The following is a 26,985-nucleotide window of genomic DNA, read 5'->3' as shown; positions in this document are numbered from 1 at the left end:
GCAACTTACGTTTTATTTGGTTTATAAAGTTTGTGAATTTATTAGCCGGGTTGCCAAAAAACTCGTATTTTAGTTGAAAAACCCGCACCGATAAATTTTACGTCCCGGTGTATAAATCACCTCAAAAACCCCTTATTTTTTCAAAAAGCATCTCCCAAATTTTAAATAATTAAAAACAACTATTTAATAAAAATCATTTTCTATTTTTCAGCCCTCGGTCTCCGTTCCTCGATCGCAACTCGAGTAACCTTTAAAAATACATTTTAATGCAATCATGTAGAAAAATATAATTTAAACATATCAATATGCACCACATAAATAATTAATGCAATTAAAACATTTAATTACAATACAAAAAAATTTAATAATTGGATGCACGTGGTTTGCGTGGACCTTCGAATTTTCGTGGCGTTACAAAAATAATCAGGGAACGTAGGGTGAAGGCTTCGGGTATGATGGCTGCTAGGAGAAGAGCCAAAAAAATTCCAAATCCTAGGTGGAAATCTCGGCCGAATGTGCGTGGGTGCATAGTGTGTTTAGTTGTGTGGCGTGAGTGTGTGTTTAACTAGGGTTAAACTCTCCTATATAATACTTCAAATATTTACTAGGTATTTTAGGTTAATTCCCCAAAGTTTTAAATTCCAAGAATAATAATTAAGTAGCTCAATTTTTGAAATATGACAATTTAAGATTCCTTAAATCCTAAATTCCACCAATAATTAAATACTAACCAATTTAATTAATTAAGACATCAAATAATTATTAAAGTATTGTATCTCGAGTAAAATAATTTAAATCTCGTACTTTTCAAAATTTGCTAATTAAAATGCTTAACATTATTTTATTTCACTCGATAAATTAAATTTGACCCTTAAATGTTAAAATTCGTAATTCTCGACTAAAAAAAAATAACATTAAATTTTAGTACCTCAATCGTCTCCGGTCCCATTTTTTGGTTCGACGTCAAATATTCGCCTTAAAAACTAAACAATTATTCATAGGGTTTACGTGTACTATTTTAGGACCCTACATATAACTATATAGTTAAAACATCGGATGAAACAAATATAAATAATGTTTCATCTTTTGAATCAAAACACATAGAGATTGTAATTATAAACAAATTTTTAATGTATAATTATATTTGAATGTTACATCTCATAAGAATTCTATCTTGCATGTTTATAACAAATTTCAAATATGTCATCATATATTCCTACAACGGATGATGCAGAAGCCACACGAGTGCTTCCAGGTTTACCGCAGAAGGAAAAGATCATGGGTCTGTTAGCTCTCCAACATTTTCACAGAGATGAAAAAAACCATAGAGATGAAAAAAACCAAAGCGAACCCGTGAGTGTCACAAGTGAAGTGGAGCAAAATTTCAGTTTCATTGACAACATATTCCAAATTGACAGGCCTCCAACACAGAGGAGAAAAATAAAGGTACAAAGACAATCCATGCCTATCTCACTGATTCCTCTGGCTTCTGAGGATGGACTATAAGTGTGAAAGATCTGAGATTAAATAGTACGTATGCAACTGGTTAAAAATATTTGAGTCATTTTGGGAGCTATGCACCACCAGCCACATCGATATCTGCAACTCCATCGACCCCTTTGAACACAATACGTAATTTCCTCAAGCATGACTGTTTCTTGTCACCTTTTCCGGACATACCATTAACGTGGATAATATCTTTGGAGATTTTACCCATTTGTTCAAACAAGGATAAATCTAGGTTTGATCTGGTCATCTCCTCTAGTACAGGAGGCGCCTGCATGTACAAATTCTTCCCTCTATGAGTTACACTTACTCTAGTAAGTAGAAGTCGAGGATGATCTTCGAGTTGTTCGATGAACTGTTGCAGCACACAAAGAAAAAGATTCAACTCACGAGCTTCAAAAATGTGGAGTCTTAGAAGTACAGAGAAGCATGCAGGACAAACAAATAATTTTCAGTCTATACAGACTAAATTTGCTTAATGTTCCACAAAAGAGTCGGACAAAATCTTAATTTAGCAAATTTGGATATGCGTATAAAATAATACTAGAAGTCATGTAGCCAAAATCATACCGGTGGATCAATATCTTCTAAGCAATATATAACAAGAAAACATTCTAAATTTAATTGATGTGAGAGTATTCGTTTTGGAGAGGAATGTTGGAAACGTGTCGAAAAAATAGGGTCCCAAAGATTCACAAGGCTGGGCACATCATTGTTACAGTCAAGAAGACGTAAACAACAAAAACAAAAACGTCATTGAAATAATCAGGACATGTGATCAATATTTAAGCATTTGGATCCAATGATTATGTTCAAAACATGACATGGAATGTACTCAATTTAGCCTAGCTGGGGATACAATGGGTTTAGTATAAGCTATAGCAGAAAGCAGAATCGAAGATGCACGACTTAAAGCGAGTTGAGCCAGTTTCTTGGACGCTTTAAAACATGCAACATAAGTTTTATCGAACAAGTTAAATTGCAAAATGAATTAAACTAACATGTACAATTATCATCATTAAGATTAATGCAATTAAGCAAGCCAGAACCTACAGAAGAGACACCTTTTTTAAAGTAATAGACCTCTCCAGCTCAATAAGAATACCAGGACCACAAACAAGGCAGTCTTTGTCCTTTACAAACTCTGTAACTTTGGTATGGAGACCTTCAACTCCATTATAGCTATGACAAAAACAGTAGTCACCAATTAATCGGGATTAACAATAAGAAACCAGATCAATTCAAAGAAAATAACAAAACAGCACTTCATAGCCAATGGACATTGGTGGGGATCCGGTTAACTTGTAGAAGGCAATTCAAATCACTTTAAAAAATTGACACTTCAACTAGAACCGAATCCCAAAGCCAAAGATGCCATACGTCAAGTAATTTGACAATGTTTTGCTACATCCAGAAACAATCTTTAAGGTTTCCAAGGCACATGCAGCTGAGATGATAGCATTTGTAGAAGCTATGGCTGGAATTATATTCTTCACCACACCCTGTAAGAAAAATAATAAATAACTAAAGAAGTGATATAACCTAAATAGCCGAAAACACATAAGAATTAGAAAATTACATACAAGACAATGTTATGAATCCGGATCCAAATGTGAGAGACTTTGATCCATTGGGCCCAGGAACATCAAATTCAGAGGGCCCAAGCATGATTGACAATGAGAAGCCCAAGATAGTAAAAATGTATGCTAGGAGAAACAAAGAAAAAACACGTGAAGAGGGGGGGAGATAAAATAGCAGTTAGAGGGTATGACATATTATTCAGTTACATTCTTGTTGAGTGAGCACTAGCATCTTGCTAGGGAGAGGGAGAATTGTAGTATTGTATAGAACAATTATTCTTTGGGTTCTTTGTTTTCAGTTAATACAATATTCCTTTTCGTGATTGATCTTTCTTCTAGATTAGAGTTGCATATAACCGAGTGAGACATTACATTGGTCCGACCTGCCGGATTCGAGAGACAATCGACGATGATGGCCAGCACACGAAACGATGCGAAGTTTGAAACAATGGAATGATCGGTGAATGGGTTGCAGGAGAGTATGCTATAGGTGCAGGGAAGACTAGATAAACTCGATCAAACTCTCGGAGGCTTCAGTTACCTAAGGGTGTTGATGGAGTAGTTGATTAAGGCACAGGGAGGAGTGACAGTTACCAACAATCAATACGACGAGGCGCTAGAAGGAAAGCCTGGTAGACAACGGAAGGAAGGGAGTGCGGCGACCACGGTCACGAAATAGTCACAGAAGAGATGAGAATGGATTAAGGTTGATTGAGTTACCTGTTTTCGAAGGAGAGGATCTGATGGGCTGGCTGGGGAAGGTGGAGCAATATTTCGATGTTCATGACACCCCGATCAGATGTAGGCTTTGGGTTACATTTGTATGCAGGGATCCACCACCCATTGGTTCCGCTGGATGAAGGCGATGTTTCCCAACATGAACTAGGATCAGTTTGCCGAAGAATTAATTAAGAGGTAGGGTGGGTACGATGCTAACCCATTTGAGCAGATAGCATCGCTGAAACAGGGACAACAATCGATCGACACCTATATTGAAAGCTTTGAGTCGCGCAGATTGGTGACGTTCAAGAAGATCAATGTCTGGGTTACTTTATGAGTGGGTTGCGAGAGGAGATTCGTCGATGAATGATCGTTCATAATCCTAGAACGGTGGATCACGCGATGTTGCTAGCGAGGGGATTGGAAGTGGTGTTGTTTGCGAAGGTGATGGATCGTGGCAGAAGTCAATCTGGACTTGGCCCGGGTCTTGAACAGAGAGGGCCCATGAACATGGGTTGGGCTAATCAGGCCCACTCCCTTGATAAGGATCGCCACTCTAGTAAACCACAATCACGTGTCATTGCAAAAACGATGATTCCAGGAGAGGGTACCAGCTTACGACAGCTTACAGGGGGGTCGCGATCAAATTTAGGTGGGAACAGTGGCGGAATAACTAGAGTTCCGGCACCGAACAATCGTGAGGGTCGGATTGTCTCACAACAAGAGTACTTGCATAGGAGGGAGAAGGGGTTGTGCTTTAAATGTGGGGAATCATACCGCCCACTGCATCGATGCGTGAATAAGAGTTTAAGGGTGATCATTCTGGCCGAGAAGGATGGGGAAGAAGGCGAGATAGAGCAAGGGGCAACTAGGGATGAAATTGGCCGTCAAGAAAGTGAGGTTGAAGCGTGGCAGGAAGCCTCTGTTACTGAGTACAATACATTGGAGCTACCAATGTATTCTGTCAGCGGAATTAACCAACTGCAGACGTTGAAAATGAAGGCGCAGATGGCAAGACTATAAGTGGTGGCAATGATTCACAGTGATGCGAGCCACAACTTCATCGCAAGAAGCTTGATCGCTGATTTGGCAATTAAGGTGGATGAGAAGGTGCAATTTGGCACGTGTCTGGGCGATGGGTGTCGCGTTAGCGTGTCAAGGGTTGTGTAAAGAGGAGGTAGTCGATTTGGGATTTGTCAGATACAAATCGAAGGGTATTTGTTTGAACTGGGTGAACTTGATCTCATTTTAGGAGTCGACTGGCTCCGAACATTAGGTGATGTTATGCTGAATTGGGCCAATATGGAGATGAGATTTACATGGAAAGGGCAATTTGTGGTTGTACGGGGGGATCCGATGCTCAGTGGATCCTGGTATCTCTCAAGTCAATTGCTAAAGTACGGGAGGTGGAATTTTGTGGGGCGTACTAGTAAAGTGGAATGATAGTGGGATGAGCAAACTTGAGGTAGAACAAGGAAATTTAAATAGGACATTTGACAATCTTCTCACTAAATATGGAGGAGTATTTCGAGAACCTACCGATTGCCCCATCGTCGATTACAAGATCATGTTATTAACATCAAGGAGGGATGTGGGCCAATGTCGCTACGGCCACCACCAAAAAAAGATGAAATAGAATGAATGGTGCGAGCCATTCTCAAATCGGGTGTCATACAACCCAGTGGCAACCCGTACTCCAATCTCCTTTTTTTGTTAAAATAAATGGCAGCTGGCGATTCTGTATTGATTACACGGCCCTAAACGAAATTACCATCTCCTACAAGTATCTTATTCCGATTATTGAGGAATTGTTCTATGAATTTCATGGTGCTAAGTACTTTTCGAAGTTGGATCTCAGGACGGGTATCATCAGATTCGGGTTCAACCTAATGACATTCCAAAAACAACGTTTCGAACGCACGATGGGCATTATGAATTTGTGGTTATGCCCTTTGGCTTAAAAAACGCCCCAGCAACATTCCAAGTCACGATGAACGAGATATTTCGGCTTTATCTAAGGAAATTTGCTCTTGTATTTTTCGATGACATATTGATTTATAGTAAAGGATAAGAGGAACACTTGATACATCTGAGAACGGTGCTCGATGTGCTGCTACATAACAGTTTGGTTTTGAATAAAAAGAAATGCCAATTTGGGCTGGGTCATGTTGGCTATTTGGGACATATTATCACTGGCCAGGGAGTGATGGTGGATCCGGACAAGATAGAAAGCGTTAGGCTTTGGCCGAGGCCGAAAAACAGAATTCTTGGATTGACTGGTTACTACAGGAAGTTCATTCGGGACTATGGGAAAATTGCAAGACCAATGACAGACCAGCTGAAGAAAAAAAAATTATGTTGGCATGACATGGCAGATCAGGCATTTTTTAAGCTTAAGAAGGCTCTTAGTACTGCTCCCGTTCTGAGAATGCCCAATTTGGTCAGTTGTTTGTGGTGGAGTGTAATGCCCGAAAATTGAAGTTGGTGATCAAAACTTATTAATGCATGAATTGATGAAGTCGAGTAAAAGCCATGGAAGAGTATGAATTATAATGTGGAGGACAAAACAAATGGCGCACATGCGCGGAGAAGGGCGCGCATATGCGCGAGACAGCGCACATGCACGAAAAAACGCGCACATGCGCGCGGAGTCCAGAAGACCCCGCGCATATGCGCGAGATAAGGCGCGCATATGCGCGAGGGGCTGACATGCCAATGTGCCGAGACAGTAGGTCTCGCGCATATGCGCCGGTGGTAGTCGCGCATATGCGCGGGACGTGCAAACTAAAGAAGAAGACACTTGTCTTTGCCATGCAATATGATGTGTTAAACACCTACCAAGAGCAAGTTCAGAGAATTCCTCCAAACTTCATCCCACCTTAGACATGTGATTGTGAAGAATCCAACCGCCCGATTTTCGATCTGAGTTTAGATTCTTACTTCTCTCATCACCGGCCACGAAAGAATGTAAGTTTTATTCCGCTTCAGCATGTTTCGAACTGTATGTATGGGAGGAATTATGATTTGAAATCTAAAATATGTTCTTGAGATTACGAGATACGTATATTAGCAACCGGATCGAAGAACGGATAACCTATGCAATTGTCATTGAATTTTCAGCGTATATGAATGAGATTATACAAATTTTGAGCTTGTGGATTGATGTTTGTTGAGGATTATGAGTTATTGTTATTGAGTATTGATGTTTGAGTTGGCCGGTATCGCGAGATTTCGCCGTTATGCCATCGAAATGTATCGAGATAGAATATTGATCCGTATATGTATTCCTTTGAGTTAGAGGTTGATCTGGTACATTATGTATATGTTAATTCAGATTGGTATTGATAGATTTGATATCGAGATTTCAAGACTTCGACTTGTGCAACCGAGACTACGACAAGAAAGGTATAATTCAATGTTGATTCGGGAAGACACAACTCAAATTAGACCTTATTTGAGTTTCCCAAAATCACATACTAGATTGTTTATAATTTGATATGGTTATGCCTTGTTTATAGAATTATAACAGTGCACGTGAGATAGGTGAGTCGTTGGCAGATATGCCAAGATACCGGATGTTCGGTAGTGTCGAGGTACGCAGGAGAAGATCGACTCCTATTGTAGATATTCGACACAGAGAGGGCCAAAGTCCGGGAATAAGACGTACCGCCACCCCGATTGGGAGAGTAGGTGGGAGATTGTTACGTCTTATTCACAGCCGGGATCCCTAGACTTAGATTGGAGTCGAGTCAAAGATTTGAAGTTCAAGATTTGATGTATAGCATTCTTTTGATCTATGTTCTAGATTAGATACATGTTCTTGATTTATGCTTTATATCTTACATATGCTTGCATGATACGTTGTGTTATACTGGGATTTGTTCTCACCGGAGTATCCAGCTGTTGTTGTGTCTGTATGTGTGCATGACAACAGGTGGAACAGGGACAGGATCAGGGTCAAGGAGAGCGTGACTGAGATTGGATAGCGAGGTGCTATTAATTGTATGTTGATTTACATATGTTATATATGAAAGCATGTTTCTTGCAATGATACATGTTTACTTCCTTATTTGATTGATTGCGACATGTATTAAGAATAAAAAGAATCAGAACCGATTCTGGATCAGAGGTATATGATCAGAGGAGGACTTAAACAGATTGTATAGATTGTGTACTAATTCGTTGATAATCAGATATGCCTCTTCGAAGAGTAGCAGTGCCTGTGCGTCCGGTACCAGAACAGGGCAGTACTTCTAATGATCCGATGGATGTTACTGCAACACCGATGGAGACACTACTGAAACGGTTTCAATCCTTTAAACCGCCGATATTGAAAGGTACCGAGATCGCTATTGAGTGCGAAAGCTGGTTAGACGACATTGAGATGTTATTTGAGTCCCTTGATTATACCGATGAGCGACGAGTGAAGTTAATTGGCCATCAACTGCATGAAGTCGCGAAGAATTGGTGGTTTACCACAAAGAGAGCGTTGGAGCATCGTGGCACAGAGATCACTTGGAAAGTTTTTAAAGCAGAGTTCTATCAACGCTTCTTTCCCGTGTCCTACTGAAAGGATAAAGGTGCCGAGTTTGCCAATCTAGGCCAGGGAATGCTGAACATCAAAGAATATGTGGCAAAGTTCTCGACATTGCTCAGATTTGCTCCTCACGTTGCAGGGAATGACGAGGCCGTTGCAGATCAGTTTATCAATGGCTTGAATCCTGATATCTTTACCTTGGTGAATACCAGCAGACCGAACAACTTTGCAGATGCCTTGAACCGAGCCAAGGGAGCGGAAGCGAGCCTGATTAAGCAACGAGGACTTTCGTATGCTGCTTCGATTCCGAGACCACCACAGCCCTCTTTTCAACCACCTCCCAGATTCGAGAGTGGTTGTAGTAGCAGTGGCAAGAAAGATCAACTGAAAGCCCGAGGAAGACAGTTCAAGAAGTCGGGTAACAGTTCATCGAGCTCCAGTGGGTCACGACAGAGGGGTCCTAGCCAGAGTTCAGATTATGCGGGAGTGTATTGCAGTACTTGTGGAGGCAGACATCCTACAGATCAGTGTCAGGGAGTGGTTGGGCGATGCAATATCTGCAGACAGCAGGGACATTTCGCCAGAGTCTGTCCACAGAGAGGGTCACAGCGATCCCAAGGTGCAGGATCATCTACATCAGTATCTCAGCCTGAGAGGCAAGCATCATCTGTCCATTCCTTCCAGCCGCCACCTGCACAGTCCCAGTCGAGGCCAGGAGGGAGCCAGACTATGAGCCAACCTCCCAGACAGCAGGCTCGAGTATTTGCACTGACAGAAGAGCAGACCCAAGATGCACCAGACGATGTGATAGCAGGTAACTGTTTTCTTTGCGGTTATCCTGCTTACGTATTGATAGATACGGGTGCATCTCATACCTTCATTTCTGAGCGCTTTGCATTAATGCATGCTTTACCCGTCGAGTCATTATCTGCCGTAGTGTCTATTTCTTCTCCTTTGGGGAGTGGTTTGATATCAGTGACATCGGTTAGACATTGCATGCTACAGTTTGAGGGTAATGAGATTGAGTTAGATTGTGTTGTGCTTGGGATATCTGATTTTGATTGTATTATTCGGATCGATATGTTAACCAAGTACAGAGCCACTGTAGATTGTTTCCAAAAGATTGTCAGATTCAGACCAGAGATGACTGATGAGTAGAAATTCTACGGTAAGGGTTCCAGAGCTCGGATTCCCTTGATATCTGTGTTGTCTATAAGTCGATTGTTGCACAAAAGAGCAGAGGGATTCCTTGTGTATTCAGTAGATCTACTGAAATCGAGCCCAGCCTTGGCAGATCTGCCAGTGGTATGTGAGTTTGCCGATGTATTCCCAGACGAGATTCCAGGGTTACATCCAGTCCGAGAGGTAGATTTTAGCATCGATCTCATACCAGGTACCGTTCCTATATCTCGAGCTCCCTATAAAATGGCACCTATTGAATTAAAAGAATTGAAAGAACAGCTCGAAGAATTACTGGCCAAAGGTTACATTAGACCGAGTGTGTCTCGTTGGGGTGCTCCAGTACTGTTTGTTAGGAAGAAAGATGGTTCGATGAGACTTTGCATCGATTATCGACAACTGAATAAAGCAACGGTAAAGAACAAATACCCATTGCCTCGTATCGACGATTTATTTGCTCAGTTGCAGGGTTCTTCTGTATATTCTAAGATCGATCTGAGATCTGGGTATCACCAGTTGAGGGTCCGAGATTCTGATATACCGAAGACAGCATTTAGAACCAGGTATGGACATTATGAATTTATTGTCATGCCATTTGGCTTAACGAATGTTCCAGCTGTATTTATGGGCCTGATGAACCGTATCTTCCAGAAGTACCTTGATGATTTTGTGATATATTCAAAGAATAGGACTGATCATGCTAATCATTTGAGGACAGTGTTAAAAACTTTGAGAGCAGAAAAATTGTACGCCAAACTGTCGAAGTGTGAGTTATGGCTGAAGCAAGTTGTGTTTCTGGGGCATATTGTATCGGGAGAGGGTATTTCTGTTGACCCTAGCAAGGTCGAGGCTGTGATCAGTTGGCCTAGACCGACATCAGTGCCAGAAATACGCAGTTTCATGGGTCTAGCAGGCTATTACCGGCAATTTATCAGAGATTTTTCCAGTATCGCAAAGCCGATTACGCAGCTAACTCAGAAAAACGCTCCGTTTGTGTGGTCAGAGGCTTGTGAGTCTAGCTTCCTGGAGTTGAAGAAAAGGTTAACCAGTGCTCCAGTGTTGACTATCCCTTCAGGTACTGGTGATTTCGTTGTATATTGTGATGCATCTCACACAGGGCTAAGATGTATTCTTATGCAGCGAGGACATGTGATTGCATATGCCTCGAGACAGTTGAAGCCACACGAGACTCGTTACCCAATTCATGATCTTGAATTGGCGGCCATTGTATTTGCTTTGAAGATATGGCGACACTATCTCTATGACGAGAAATTTGAAATCTATTCTTATCACAAGAGTTTGAAATACCTGTTTTCGCAGTCAGAATTGAATATGAGACAGCGTAGATGGCTCGATTTGTTGAAGGATTTCGATTGTGAAATCAAGTACTATCTAGGGAAGTCTAATGCAGCAGCCGATGCCTTGAGTCGAAAGGTATGTGCTCTATCCTTATCGACGATAGGTATTTCGAATTTGATTGTAGATTGTTGTTTGTCTGGATTAGCATTTGATACAGATAATAAACCATTGCGACTTGCTACGATTCAAATGGAACCAGATTTGATTGTTCGCATTAAAGAAGCACAGAAAAATGATCAGAAGGTTCAGAAATCGATTGAGATGGTCAGAACAGGACGTCAGTCAGAGTATCAGGTACATGATCATGTTTTGTATGTGAATAACCGTCTTGTAATGCAAGATGTTTCAGATTTGAAACAACAGATTTTATCAGAAGCACACTGTAGTCGGTTCAGTATTCATCCTGGTGGCAGAAAGATGTACAATGATCTGAAGAAACAGTTTTGGTGGAAACAGATGAAATCAGACATTGCAGAGTTTGTGTCTAGATGTTTGAATTGCCAACAGGTTAAAGCAGAAAGGAAGAAACTTGGAGGTTTACTTCAGAGCTTATCTATTCCTGAATGGAAATGGGATCACATTTCAATGAATTTTATCACGAAATTACCACGATCATCCCGGGGTTGTGATGCGATTTGGGTCGTGATTGACAGATTGACCAAATCAGCATGCTTTATTCCGTACAGAATGACGTACCGACATGATCAGATGGCAGAGATATATGTCAGAGAGGTGGTCAGATTGCATGGTGTGCCGAAATCTATCGTATCAGATCGTGATCCCCGATTCACTTCACATTTCTGGCACAGTTTGCAGCAGGCTTTAGGTACGACATTGCACTTGAGTACTGCATATCATCCCCAGACCGATGGACAGTCAGAGCGGACTATCCAGACATTAGAGGATATGCTGAGAACTGTAGTGCTAGATTTTGGCACTAGTTGGCAAGATTCACTACCTCTTTGTGAATTCTCGTACAACAACAGCTATCAGACAAGTATCGAGATGGCACCGTTTGAAGCATTATTTGGCAAGAAGTGCAGATCTCCTCTGTATTGGGATGATATATCTAAAGTACCAGAACTTGGGCCTGATATGATCCGAGAGATGACTGAAAAAGTGAAACTAATTCAGACGAGAATGAAGACAGCTCAGGATAGACAAGCCAAGTATGCGAATGTACGTCGTCGACCGTTAGTATTTGAACAGGGAGACAGAGTATTTTTGAAGATTTCTCCTTTCAGAAGCATTGTCAGGTTTGGCAAACATGGCAAATTGTCTCCTAGATACATCGGTCCGTACGAGATTCTTGAGAAGATTGGTGATCGTGCATATCGACTTGCTCTTCCTCCTTCTCTATCTGGGATACATGACGTTTTTCATGTGTCGATGCTAAGGAAATATCTACCAGATACTTCTCATATTCTTCAGCCTGACGAGGCAGAACTCGATGAAACTTTGAGTTATTTTGAGCAACCAATTCAGATTATTGATCGAAAGGACAAACAACTCAGGACGAAGACTATTCCACTGGTGAAAGTCCAATGGAGTCGTCATGCCATCGAAGAAGCTACTTGAGAGACTGAATCAGATATGAGACAGAAGTTTCCAGAGTTGTTTCAGTAATGTAAGTTCCTATTTGACTTATGTTATATTGTCTATAGTGATTATCTCATATAATAGATTGCATACGATTTCGAGGACGAAATCATGTCTTAGAGGGGGAGAATTGTAATGCCCGAAAATTGAAGTTGGTGATCAAAACTTATTAATGCATGAATTGATGAAGTGGAGTAAAAGCCATGGAAGAGTATGAATTATAATGTGGAGGACAGAACAAATGGCGCACATGCGCGGAGAAGGGCGCGCATATGCGCGAGACAGTGCACATGCACAGAAGATGAACGCGCACATGCGCGCGGAGTCCAGAAGACCCCGCGCATATGCGCGAGATAAGGCGCGCATATGCGCGAGGGGCTGACATGCCAATGTGCCGAGACAGTAGGTCTCGCGCATATGCGCTGGTGGTAGTCATGCATATGCGCGGGACCTGCAAACTAAAGAAGAAGACACTTGTCCTTGCCATGCATTATGATGTGTTAAACACCTCTTCATTCTTCATTCTCAGCAGCAAGAACCGAGAGCAAGTTCAGAGAATTCCTCCAAACTTCATCCCACCTTAGACATGTAATTGTGAAGAATCCAACCGCCCGATTTTCGATCCGAGTTTAGATTCTTGCTTCTCTCATCACCGGCCACGAAAGAATGCAAGTTTTATTCCGTTTCAGCATGTTTCGAACTGTATGAATGGGAGGAATTATGATTTGAACTCTAAAATATGTTCTTGAGATTACGAGATACGTATATTAGCAACCGGATCGAAGAACGGATAACCTATGCAATTGTCATTGAATTTTCAGCATATATGAATGAGATTATACAAATTTTGAGCTTGTGGATTGATGTTTGTTGAGGATTATGAGTTATTGTTATTGAGTATTGATGTTTGAGTTGGCCAGTATCGCGAGATTTCGCCGTTATGCCGTCGAAATGTACCGAGATTGAATATTGATCCATATATGTATTCCTTTGAGTTAGAGGTTGATCTGGTACATTATGTATATGTTAATTCAGATTGGCATTGACAGATTTGATATCGAGATTTCAAGACTTCGACTTGTGCAATCGAGACTACGACAAGAAAGGTATAATTCAATGTTGATTCGGGAAGACACAACTCAAATTAGACCTTATTTGAGTTTCCCAAAATCACATACTAGATTGTTTATAATTTGATATGGTTATGCCTTGTTTATAGAATTATAATAGTGCACGTGAGATAGGTGAGTCGTTGGCAGATATGCCAAGATACCGGATGTTCGGTAGTGTCGAGGTACGTAGGAAAAGATCGACTTCTATTGTAGATTCGACACAGAGAGGGCCGAAGTCCGGGAATAAGACGTACCGCCACCCCGATTGGGAGGGTAGGTGGGAGATTGTTACGTCTTATTCACACCGGAATCCCTAGACTTAGATTGGAGTCGAGTCAAAGATTTGAAGTTCAAGATTTGATGTATAGCATTCTTTTGATCTATGTTCTAGATTAGATACATGTTCTTGATTTATGCTTTATATCTTACATATGCTTGCATGATATGCATGATACATTGTGTTATACTGGGATGGATTTGTTCTCACCGGAGTATCCGGCTGTTGTTGTGTCTGTATGTGTGCATGACAACAGGTGGAACAAGGACAGGATCAGGGTCAAGGAGAGCGTGACTGAGATTGGATAGCGTGGTGATTTCAGGCGTAGAAGACAACTAGATGTTCTACATGGGATATGTAGTTTGTTATCAACACTAGTTTGTATAAATGAAATGGAACAAGACATGTACTCCTTTTAATGAAATAAACAGAGTTATCACATGCGTATGATCATATACAATAATTTATAATGTTTAAAAGAAATTTTTTTTATGACCCATTTTCTAGCAAAGATCCACTTAATCCCAAAGATAATTGAGTTAGAGCCCGGGTCCACACATGGAGTGTGATGCATCAGGAGTGGGTCTAGGGGCAGTGTAGTCCAAGAGGGCAGGCCCATCGCCTACTACAACAAGGCGCTGGCCGATAGAGCATTAACAAAGTCAACATATGAAAGACAGTTAATGGTTTCGGTGTCACAGCTGTTCAACATTGGCGCCATTATCTTTCGGGGCGAAAGTTTATGGTGATTACGGACCATAACCATTAAGAAGCCTCTTGCAGCAACGAATTACCACTCCAGACCAACAATATTGGTTGGCCAAACTACTCAGCTACAAGTTTGAAATCAAGTATAAGGTAGGGTCGGATAATGGGGCAGCAGATGCTTTGTCACGAAGAGAGGACAGAGGCGACTTGGTTGTTTTAACAAAAGTAGAAATGAGATTGAAAAGGCAGTTTGGGAAGATCAAGAATTGATAAGCTTCGAGAAGGGAAGATGGGGGCAGCACACATTATACCTTAGTCAATGATTGTTCGTTGCAGAAAGACAGATTGGTAGTTCCGCAATCTTCGCAGTGGGTCTCCAAGTTTTTAAAGGAGTTTCATAACACCCCAGTTGGTGTCATTCTGGAGCATTACGAACGTATAAAAGGATGGCGAGCAATTTTTATTGGAAAGTAATGAAGAAAGATGTAAGTAAGTTTGTGGCTCAGTGCATAATCTGTCACAACAAAAATATGAAGCCACCAAGCCTGCGGGGTTGCTACAGTCGTTGGCTCTCCCGAAGGTGATTTGGGAGGATTTAGCCATGGATTTTATTACCGGACTTCCAAAATCAAAAGGATATGATGTTATATTAGTTGTGATTGACAAGTTGTCCAATTATGGACACTTTTGTTTGTGGAAACATCCCTACAAAGCAAGTATAGTGGCTCAGGTGTTTATAAAAAATATGAAGCCACCAAGCCTGCGGGGTTGCTACAGTCGTTGGCTCTCCCGAAGGTGATTTGGGAGGATTTAGCGATGGATTTTATTACCGGACTTCCAAAATCAAAAGGATATGATGTTATATTAGTTGTGATTGACAAGTTGTCCAATTATGGACACTTTTGTTTGTGGAAACATCCCTACAAAGCAAGTATAGTGGCTCAGGTGTTTATAAAAAATGTGGTGAATATCATGGGGTTCCAAAGACGAATGTGAGTGACAGAGATGCTGTATTTATAAGTCTTTTTTCATCAGAACATTTCAGGCTCCAAGGGACTCAACTTAAAATGAGTACATCGTATCACCCGGAAACCGATGGACAGAGTGAGGTTTTGAATAAGTACGTTGAGATTTATTTACATTGCTACTGTTCGGAGCAACCCAAAATTGGGCTAAGTGGCTACATTGGGCAAAATATAGGTACAATACCTTTCTATCAAACATTGGCAGGGATGAGTCTGTTCGAAGTGGGACGCAAACTACCGAGCATGATTTGATTTCTTCCTAGAGAGATAGTGGTAGCAGAGGTATCGCAGGCGTTGTGGGATAGGGATGAGCTCGTAAGGCAGCTAAAATATAATCTTGAAAGGGCTCATCAACACATGACGAAACATGCTAACATAAAGCGGAGGGAGGTTCATTTTCAGGAAGGGGGCATGGTATATTTGAAGTTGTGACCACATTGGCAAAACTCAGTTTGCACCACAGTTGTTCAGAAATTAACTAGCAGGTTCCATGGGCCTTTTAAGATCGAAAAAAAGGTGGGGACAATTGCCTACAGGTTGCAGTTACCCGAGGGGTCTAGGGTACATCCAGTTTTTCATGTTTCATGCTTGAAAAAAGCAGTGGGTAACACCGATGCAGAGATCAAATTATCAGAGGAATTGGACACCGATTTACTCATAACTTTTGAACCTTATATGATTTTAGCAGGGAGGATTAAACACTTAACAGGGCAGCCATATTAGCAGCTCCTGGTGTGATGGAAAGGACTGTCTGATGAGGAAGCTACATGGGAGAACCTGGAAGACTTCCAAAGACAATTTCCTGATTTTCTTCTTGAGGGCAAGGCGATGTTTGAGGATGCCGGAATTGTTATGAATCCAGATCCAAATGTGAGACTTTGATCCATTGGGCCCAGGAACATCAAATTCAGAGGGCCCAAGAATGATTGAAAATGAGAAGCCCGAGATTGTAAAAATGTATGCTAGGAGAAATAAAGGGAAAACACGTGAAGAGGGGGGAGGGATAAAATAGCAGTTAGAGGGTATGAGAGAGTATCCAGTTACATTCTTGTTGAGTGAGCACTAGCATCTTGCTAGGCAGAGGGAGAATTGTACAGAGCAATTATTCTCTAGGTTCTTTGTTTTCAGTTAAGACAATATTCCTTTCGTGATTAATCTTTCTTCTATGTTAGAGTTGCATATAACCGAGTGAGACATTACGGACAGTAATTAAATTATTTGTCACAAGCTAAAAAATGATTGGAGCTATATAAGTAACCCTAATAGCATTTAAAACTTGAAAACGTGCAGCTAATATAAAGGATGTAAATCAAAGTGCTCACTTGAGTCAAAGAATATGTAACCCCAGGAATTCCAAAGAGCTCCGCCCTCTTGACAGCCTGTGAGATTTGAAATATGCAAGTCAAAGGAGCAGAGGAAGGAAATCACGAAAAAACAATCTTCTTTCAATTTTGGTAGTCAACAGATATGCACCGAATTTTACCTCTGAATAAACCCACTGCATGTGTTCAGGATTATCTGGATCGAAACTTTTCCCACTATGAACCTGATCCATGGTAAAATATATGCTCACAATGTGATGCAAAGGTATTCTCAATGATGACAACGATGAAAATATAATTCACCAATATGCTCACCTCATCCCATTTTATCAAATGAGCATATTCGATACAATGTGCAGCAGTTCTAGGCGTTTCTGCTAGAGTGCACAAAGGAAATTTGACTTGAGGCGGAAACAGCCATATGGTACACTCAAAACAAGGTGTAGCTCCAGGGATTATAATCCTGGCGTGACCCTTGAATCCTTCAGTTCCACCATCTACCATAGGTTTGACAGTTTCTTCAACAGGTTCATCATCGGAGTTATACTCTTGTTGATTATATAAGAAAGAATTCAAGTCAGTCCGACAGGAAAGGTTGTCTTCCTTTTGTGTACAAAATATTTTGCAAACAGGTAATATACTCCTAGGAAACACCAAAACCCTACAAGATAGCCAAATCTAGTGGAATACAAGAGTGGAAAAATTTCCCGTGCCTGTGTCTGAGAGTGGATTTCCATATTATTACTACTAAGTATACCAGGGGAACAAGGTAGGTGTGATTCAATGGGGTTAGAATGCATTGAGACCCCCATTTTACTACAGATTAAGTTCAAATTTCATAAATATGACATAAAATTATTGTTCCGAGGTATTTAATAAAGATAGAAAAACACAGTTGTTGTAGATCGCCTGGACAATGTGATTGCTTAGAAATCGTCAAGATGGCTGTAAGACACAGACCTAACACTAGTTCAAGTGTCAGCGAATTCATATTTCTCATTTCCAGCATTGTTTTCTTGATTATTTGCTACATGTCTCATTATTTTGAATAACAATAGAAAATGTATAGAAAACAACATAAGCAACATAAAATAATGACATCTGAAAAACTCAAGGTATTCTGAAAGATTGAATGCAATATTTTGCCTCAACCAAACAAGGACTTACTTTATACATGAATGGATAACTTCAGCCCAAAACCTTGTGGATTTTTACTTAATAACGGATAAGCCCACACTTGCACACCTATTTAGCCTATAACGAACCTAAAATACCAAAATAATGAAAAACCAATGCCACCGAAGCTAATCACAATCAGTGTCACTCCACAAGCCTTAGTTCCTAACTAGTTGAAGTTGGTTACATTGATCTTTTCTCAAACATCACTAGTCACTTAGTTCATACTTTACACATAAGAAATTACATGAACTAAAGTCATCAAAGACAGTTAACATGCTAGGAAAATATGCTTGTCTCAGTTCTCCACTGCTTAAACAGGACAGTCCTATAGAGCAAGTACTTTTTGGATCTACGCTCACTTTGTTCTGGATATTGCATATTCTCTTTCCGTCTTTTAGTGAATAAAACTTCACCAAGCATGGACCATCAGATCAACCTTACAAATTGTTCATAACATGAGGTTTACAGTCCAATTCCGGCAAGGGCAAAACATTTTCTCGCCCACTCATCGCAGCCATAAAGTAAGGATTTCTAACAATCAATAATTATATTGACAGAATGAGCAAATAGGGAAAGGAATGAGTTTAAAAGGTATAGTTCTCTTGAAGCTTCTCATTTTCTAATGCAACTTTAAGGAAACAATGTGAACTTAAAGGTTTAAAGCTCCTAATGTCTATGACTACGAGAGTATAACTGACTGTAAGAATAGAGTCAAACCAAGAAAGCCGCAGGCCACCGCATTGATATAGCTACGAGCCTCAATTGAATCAAGACCTAAGACAATTATGCTGAAATCACTGTAGAAGTCCAAAGGTTTATCCTCAATGCGACAGAAATGTGGTGTGATATTTACATCACCAACCCTTTCCATGACTCGTTTTGCAGCAACTTCAGCCTTCGGCTTTCCTACGTCTTGAAGCCTGCATAAAAAATAACAAGGCTGCAAATAATTTTCACCAAAGTAAACTTAACAATATAAACTCAATTGACAATTGCATAAATACTTAAGAATGAACTCGATATTTCATATGTCAAGCACAAGTTGCTTGAGAAATATAAGTTACCCAATATACACTTTACATCACCTGTCCTACCACCACATAATCACAAACGAAATAATATGTACATCCCTTAATCAAACAACACTGAAATATAACATCTTCAGTTGACAAACTTTAAATTAGTTTCCTGCCATGCCTGACCAGTTAAGTCCACGCCACAATAACGCTACAAGCTTTCGCAATTAAAGTAACATCAAATGTACCTGAAGAGGAACTGGCGATTCAGGTTAGTGACCTCGATACGGTCCATGTCAATCACGTCTAGATTACGAAACCCAGTCAAAGCCAAGTCCTTCAACAATTCGCAGCCCAGCCCACCTGCGCCAACCACTAAAACTTTCACATACTCTTTTATGTCATCTCTTAACTGCACCCATTAACAACAATTCGTAAAATCAACAACCATCAGATAGATATTTATATTTGGAAAACAAAACACACACCAAATGTTTGTGAAATTACGCAAGAGGAAAACACACCAAACGAGGCTAGAAAGAGATTTACTTCAGAGCCGGGCTCAAAAGACGAGCCAACAAGAAGTCCGGGTCGAAGGAGGAGCTTATCCAGATCTCTTGATCGGCTGGGCTGCGACACTGCCATTTTTGTTCAGAGAATGCGCTATTTCTTCCTTGGGGGATAATTTAGGGAAAAGGAGTCCATCCGGACTTATTTAAAAAAAAACATTTTGATGTTAATTTACGTAAATGTCCTTATATTTTAAGTTTAAAATTGATTAACCCTTCTTCGCTCCTCTAAATTTCTTCACTTTACTTTCAACCCTACGCAGCAGTCTTTAAGTTTAAAATTGATTAACCCTTCTTCACTCCTCTAAATTTCTTCACTTTACTTTCAACCCTACGCAGCAGTCGACTTCACTCGTTTTCCCGTCGACTAAATCCGTGCTTGTGAATCGACGAAACACTTCTTCAATTAATTTTTTTGCAACGCATCCGAGAAATGGTTGACCAAAATATGGTATGTTCACTTTTTTTATGTTTTTGGATTCTTTGTGCGTGTGTTGAGAAAGAAATGGTAGAACCGCCGTGTTGAGGAAGAAAAGGTGCGTGTGTTGAGATGTTGAGGAAGAAAGGGCTTCTTGATCGACCAAGCGAGGGTTGGTCGACCAACGCTTCGCTTGGTCGACCAAGAAGCCCTTGTCGACGAAGAAGCTGTGGTCGACCAAACGTTGGGTTGGTCGACCAACGCTTGCTGGTTCAGTTTAATATTACTTTTTATTCTAATATATTTGTATTTGTGACAGGTATATTTGCCGAGAAAACTAGGCAGGGATGCAATTTTTCACTGCAAGTTGACACTCGAATCAAGATATAAAGAGGTTTCGGAGAAGATTTTTCACTACCACAACAACGACGAGAGAGCCCTTTTTTTGGAGCAGTCTCCTTTTGGTAATTTGGTTAGGTATCATAGAGATTTAAATATTTATAGTCAAATTATGTGGTATTTGATGAGTAATCAGATAGTTGACACGGGTAGTGATGAGTTTTGGATGGTGGTGCGCAAGAGGCCAGTTAGATTTTCTTTGTTAGAGTATTGTTTAATAATCGGCCTCGTTTGCGGTACAGAGCCTGTAGATGTACCAGAGGGAGGTGTCTTTGGCTCCAGACACTTTGGCGGTAAGTTTGAGATTGTTTTGAGTGAATTGGAGGCAAAGATGAGTGTTCAAGTGCAGAATGAGACTGGTATAGACGTGGAGAAGTTAAAGATGGCTAGTCTTTACTTCTGTTGTTTTGTGTTCGGTGAGGGGACTAGGAAAAAAACGAATAAGATCGATCCTAAATACCTGAGGCTTATAGATGATTTGGATAGGTTTAACAGCTATCCGTGGGGTAGAGTAGCCTTTCATGATGCGGTCCGATGTTTGAAGAAGGACCTTTTAGGGCGATATAATTACCTCACAGAGGCACAGGGTCGGAAAGAAGTTGATGACAGCTTCCTTGTCGGTGGTTTTTTGTGACACCCTGACCCGTTTTAAAATATTAAACTCTATAATGCGGAAGCTTTTAAAAATAGACTTGGAGGAAAGTAAGTGCTTTAAAAATTTTGACAGAGTTTCCCCGTAAAAAGGAACTCATATCCTGTCTCACAGCAATAAAACCAATATGCCAAAAAATTTCCCACAACTAATACATAAAGATATACAAAATCAAAAGCATTCCAATTGATTACCAAAATAATTGAGACAAATTTAAACTCCCAAGATAACAGGTGGGTTACAACAAAATATATTAGCCAACTCCAACCATTACAAAACAAAATACTTTCTTAACCATCCATCGACAAAATAATCATTGCATCCTTCCTCCAAGCTTGGCACATTTCCTTCTTCCGTCTCGACACCACGACGTATTAGTCTCGGTTATCTGCATCTGCATCTCATGAACATAATTGAAATGAGTTATAAAAACTCAGCAAGTAGACCTTTAAATAACAAGTACATATACCATAGAGTAAAGAAGGAATCCATACCATTTCTTAACCATAATATGCCATCAGTCAATAAAATGCGTATATAACAATTATAAGATGACATCTATAGAACAATTCATTTTTTTTCATTCATATGGCATTGATAGGTCATATGCCAATGGTACACATGTACGTCTCAGTCAAAATCAGTCACAGTACATGTCATTATGTTGATCAACTTCAGTCAAGTGAGTTTAGAATTACCATAGATAACACCACAATACCATATAACCATCAAGCCATAAAAACATTCATTGAAACATTTTATCAAACACGTGGTGTGTGTGCTAAAACCTTAGCTCCTTTACTTTGCCCTTGGCATCAATTCCATCTCTTTTCAATATATCAATACATACAATATACATAATCAATGATTTAAAGGAGCTAAAATCAATAGAAACTTCATTTATCATATACATAGCTCATGAGATGCATTCAAAGGAAAAGTCTACTTACAACCCAATATACAAGTAGTTGCTTAGTTCTTGAGGGATTCCTACAACACAATATCAATAATAATATCATTAATCATTATATTAAAAACCTTACCTCAACATTTAAACCAAACAACCCAATATCTTTCCTTCAATCACTAACCCAAGGAAAATAAGCTTTCTTACCTTGTTCCTAGACTCTTCAGGAGAAGAACTTCTAATCTCCAAGCAAAAATTAAGGCTTCAATCAAAGATTAATGCCTTGGAAGAAAGGAGAAATGAGAAACCCTAGCTTCCAAGCCGATGGAGAGAAAAGAAGGAGAAGGAAAATGAGTAAAAAGATGATCCCATTCGATTTTATGCCTTCCAAAACCTCAAAACACGCTTTTTAACTTGCTGGGCGCTCGGGCGGTCACATATTACCGCCCTAGCGCCAAACTTACTGCCCAAAACTAAAAAATCCAGAAGCAGTGGCGCTCGGGCGGTAGTTTCTTACCGCTCGGGTGCCGCTCTACGCACAGCTACTGTAAAGATCGCTTCCGAAACGCTTCTTCCCGTCCGAATTAGAAAAAGTGGTAAACATGAAAATTGTAACCCTATGTCTTGGCTTTCATCTTCAATTGGCCTCATGTCATTTGAAGGTCTGAGTAAATAGTTATGCTCATTCTCCCAACATGTGTCATTGTAGGAACGACGATACGCACGACACACTTCGGGGCGCTTTTGGCTTCTCTTCTCTAATGATTTGAACAAAACTCAAAACACGAAAGTTATAGCCTTATATCTTATCTTTCTAATGAAAGAGGCCTCACATCGATTGGATCAATAAACAAAACATTATGCTAAAAATCACAACTACTGCCACAGTTCCATACTCTTACAGCACTTCCATTACCTATTTAACTCAAATTCAACCTTCTATTCTACCCGTCCATTATCTATTCCATTCTATAACATTCATATCATAATGTAAAGCCATAAACCATCAAAATAAAAATACCGTAATTCATAATAAAAGACATGAACGATCGGCTATTACAATTCTCCTCCCCTTATAAAAATTTTGTCCCCGAAATTTACCTCAAGACGTAAACAAGTCAAGATAAAGTTGCTACATCTCTTCCTCAGGTTCCCATGTTGCTTCTTCGATGATATGATTACTCCATAACACCTTCACGATCCCAATTTCTTTGTTTCTAAGCACTTTAACCTTTCGATCCATTATTTGTACCGGTCGCTCATGATAACTCAAATTTGGCGTTAAGTCTAGTGGTTCGTGACGAAGTACATGAGTTGGATTCGATACATATTTACGAAGCATTGAGACATGAAATACATTATGCACTCTATCCAAATCCGGAGGCAAAGCCACTCGATAAGCTCGCTCGCCAATTCTGTCGAGAATCTCAAAAGGTCCAATAAAAAGAGGACTCAACTTCCCCTTCTTTCCAAATCTCATAACTCCCTTGAGAGGAGCTATCTTAACAAACACGTGATCACCTATCTCGAATGCCAAAGGCCTTCTTCGAACATCTGCATAGCTTTTCTGTCGAGACTCGGCAGTTTTCATTCTTTCTCGAAATCAATGCTACAACATCAACCATTTGTTGAACCAACTCTGGTCCTAACATCTTTCTTTCACCTACTTCATCCCAAAACAAAGGTGAACGACACCTTCTCCCATACAGAGCTTCATAAGGTGCCATGCCAATCGAGGACTGATAGCTATTATTATATGTGAATTCCACAAGAGGAAGCTTCAAATCCCACCTTCCAGGAAAATCAATAATGCAGGCTCTTAACATGTCCTCAAGAATCTGAATAACTCGTTCTAATTGTCCATCACTCTGAGGATGATAAGCTGTGCTGAAGGCCAACTTTGTACCCAGAGCTCTATGTAAACTATTCCAGAATTCAGATGTAAATCTTGGATCACGATCAGAAACAATTGACACTGGTATCCCATGAAGTCTAACAATCTCTTGAACATATGCCTCAGCATATTGATTCATCGAATAAGTTGTATTGACAGGAAGAAAATGTGATGACTTGGTTAAACGATCAACAATAACCCAAATGGAATTATACCTTTCTGCGTCTTCGGAAGTCCGACAATAAAGTCCATTGTGATGTGTTCCCATTTCCACTGAGGTATCGGCAATGACTGCAACAATCCTGCAGGTCTTTGGTGCTCAATCTTAACCTGCTGACATGTTAGGCATTCAGAAATATACAACGCAATATCCTTCTTCATACCTGGCCACCAGAAAAGTCGACGAAGATCTTAATACATCTTGGTATTACCTGGATGTATCGAATATGGTGAGGTATGCGCCTCAATCAAAACATCTCGTCGAATATCATCGCCAATAGGAACACAGATTCGACCTCTGAAGGTCATCAACCCATCACTGTTTAAACCAAACTCAGAATTTCCTTTCAGCTCAGCATTAGATCTCATTTCCAGTAATTGCTTATCATTCTGTTGTCCATCTTTAATCCTGTCATTCAAAGTAGGTCGAATCACCAAAACTGAAAGTCGAGCTATCGTAAGTTTCTCGACCAAAGAGATCTCATTCCTTTGCAAGTCCAACTGTAACGCCCCGGAAATTTAAAGGTCCACGCAAACCACATGCATGCAATTATTAAATTTCTTTGTATTTTAATTAAATTTTTTTTAATTTCATGAATTAATTATGTGACATACTTGTTTATATGCTAAATGAGATTTTTTTGTCATCATGCATAAAATGGTATTTTTAAGAATATTCAAGTGACGATCGAGGAACGGGGACCAAGGGCTGAAAAATGTAAAATGTTTTTATTAAATAATTGTTTTTAATGATTTAAAATATGATTGTGGGTTTTTCTTATTTTTGAAAAATATGGGGTTTTGAGATGATTTTATACGCCGGGACGTAGATTTTATCGGTGTTGGTTTTTCAACAATAATACAAACTTTTTGACAACCCGACTATTTAATTCATAAACTTATTTTTACCAAAACTATTTTAATATTTTATTTAAATCCTAATTAGACTAATGGGCCTAATTAGATGGCTTAATAGGTCTAATAAGCCTTGAAGGTGATTAAGTAGTATTTAAAGTATTTAAATATATTAAACCCTATTCTAGAACATGAGATAATCGGCCACCACTCAATTTTGTTTCTGAAAAACACTCTCCACCTCTCTCAAAACACACGGCTGCACACACAATCATATTAGAGAGGATTTTTGTGAGGAATTTCCGAAAAGCTCTAGCAAGATCAAGCCATCGTCGCGTCCCGTTCTTCGTCGTCAACGTAAATTCGAGCGTATACTACGCAAAGGCACATCTTAATCTCCCTTTCCTCATCCATCATATCATATTATGTTTTGAATTAGTGTATGCATGAAGATCATGAAAGATTGTTCAGAATTTTCGAAACTCATCTTGTACATGCATTGAACTTTCGATTTTATGCCACTTTTTGATGCTTCGATTCACGTTTTTTAATACTAAGGGGCTGCCATGATGTCTAAGTAGGTTTAAGTAAGGTTTATACATGTATTGAAGTCCCACACACCACGCAAAACTGGACAGAAACTAAGAAAAGAGAAACGAGAACAGCTTGAACCCGAGAACCTGCTGTCATGGGTTTTGGGGTTCGGTTTTCATGAGGGAAAGGGGCGGCTTGGTCTTGGCCTTGTCTAGCACTCGGCCAAGGTCCGTCATGGGTCAGGGGGAGAGTCCTAGCCAAGCTAGGACTCGAGTCAAGGGCTGGGGAAGAGTCCTAGCATGGCTAGGACTCTACCCGAGAAATCAGTGGCAGCGCTGTGATGTCTTCGCACGGCTTCAGGTGTGTATGGCTCGATGCATGGGGCACGGGCTGGGCAAAGGTGATGCACTAGAGTCCTAGGAGGGTGCACGAGGGGTGGTACAGGGGTTGGGCTCGTTGGTTCATGGGTTGGGGAGCAAAACATAGAGTCCTTGCATGTGTAAAGTCTCGGCCAGCTTAGGTGTATTTTGGGGTGCCAGGTTTTTGGCTTTAGGATGGTTTTCTTGTCAAAGTTAGAGTCCATTAGGTTACTTTGGGATGTTGGGCAAGTTTTGGCTCGACATGGTCCGAGGGTAACTCGTGAAAATCAAAAGTTGGCTCGGGGTCGAAGTTGAGGTGTCAAATAGGGCTTTCAAAAAGAAGAAAATTGGAAAACGACTCACGGGGGTCGAGTCATGGTCCTTAAGGGCTAAAATAATATAAAAAGACTAAATTTAGAATTTAGGAATTTTATAGTAAAGTTTGGTATTTTTCGGGATTAAAACACCATTAAAACAATTAATTAAAGATAATTGAAAAAGTCTAATATTTAAGCCAAATAAAATTATGGAAAAATTCACGTAAACTTAAATAATTATTTGGGATATGTTAGAGTCATGAAATCAAGAAAAAGTCGAAAACGTAAAATGTCGAGTCCAGGGGTAAAACGGTCTTTTTACACCGGAAAATTAGTAAAGGTCATGGCAGTGCCCTAAATACTGTTTTATGATATTATGATTATTTTTAAATGTTTATGAAATGTTCATGATTAAATTATGATTTTTGCATGTTTAAAGGATTTTATGATTTAAGGAAGACATTTAAAAGACATGTCGCATGCTTGGTTTCAAAAACAAAATGTTATGTTATGCATGATTTTTATAAAGTGGTGAGAATATAAATGTTGAAGGAAGTGAAGTGATTGTGACTAATTCGTTAATGATGGCGATGTCGTGAGGGTTATGGTCCCAGTGAGAGCCCGACGATCGTGTTTCCATTATTACGAATATGAGGTTATGAGGTTTGAGGTAAGAACGGGAATATCGTGAGGGGAGAAGGCCCCAGAGAGAGCTCATTTATGGGAGAAGGCCCCAGAGGGAT

General features: G+C 40.0%; 1 protein-coding gene across 2 annotated transcripts; it reads right to left on the bottom strand.

The window, feature by feature from the left end:
• Positions 1–1,107: 1,107 nt before the first annotated feature.
• Positions 1,108–19,823, bottom strand: LOC142504628 (NEDD8-activating enzyme E1 catalytic subunit-like). Of its 2 annotated transcripts, none has more exons than XM_075617493.1 (9): positions 19,669–19,823; positions 19,368–19,531; positions 18,821–19,023; positions 17,240–17,472; positions 17,086–17,148; positions 16,925–16,981; positions 2,887–3,008; positions 2,571–2,688; positions 1,108–1,861 (listed from the first exon to the last, which is right to left on the bottom strand). In XM_075617493.1, the coding sequence occupies exons 1-9, from the start codon at positions 19,762–19,764 to the stop codon at positions 1,574–1,576; spliced, it is 1,344 nt and encodes a 447-aa protein (XP_075473608.1). In that variant the 5' UTR covers positions 19,765–19,823; the 3' UTR covers positions 1,108–1,573. The 2 variants fall into 2 exon arrangements, with proteins under 2 accessions (XP_075473608.1, XP_075473609.1); XM_075617494.1 differs by having other exon boundaries at positions 19,368–19,482; positions 19,669–19,798.
• Positions 19,824–26,985: the final 7,162 nt, after the last annotated feature.

The sequence above is a fragment of the Primulina tabacum genome, chromosome 9 (assembly GCF_025594145.1).
Source record: "Primulina tabacum isolate GXHZ01 chromosome 9, ASM2559414v2, whole genome shotgun sequence".
Classification (NCBI taxonomy): domain Eukaryota; kingdom Viridiplantae; phylum Streptophyta; class Magnoliopsida; order Lamiales; family Gesneriaceae; genus Primulina; species Primulina tabacum.
This window is presented reverse-complemented; position numbering and strand designations above follow the sequence as displayed.

What these genes read in the sequence shown, in the direction of transcription:
- LOC142504628 (XM_075617493.1), bottom strand. Translation starts at nt 19,764, where the DNA reads ATGGCAGTGTCGCAGCCCAGCCGATCAAGAGATCTGGATAAGCTCCTC. An exon ending in AATCGCCAGTTCCTCTTCAG is followed by an intron (nt 19,024 to 19,367) that starts GTACATTTGATG and finishes TTTTTTATGCAG; the next exon opens with GCTTCAAGACGTAGGAAAGC. An exon ending in ATTTGATAAAATGGGATGAG is followed by an intron (nt 17,149 to 17,239) that starts GTGAGCATATTG and finishes ACCATGGATCAG; the next exon opens with GTTCATAGTGGGAAAAGTTT.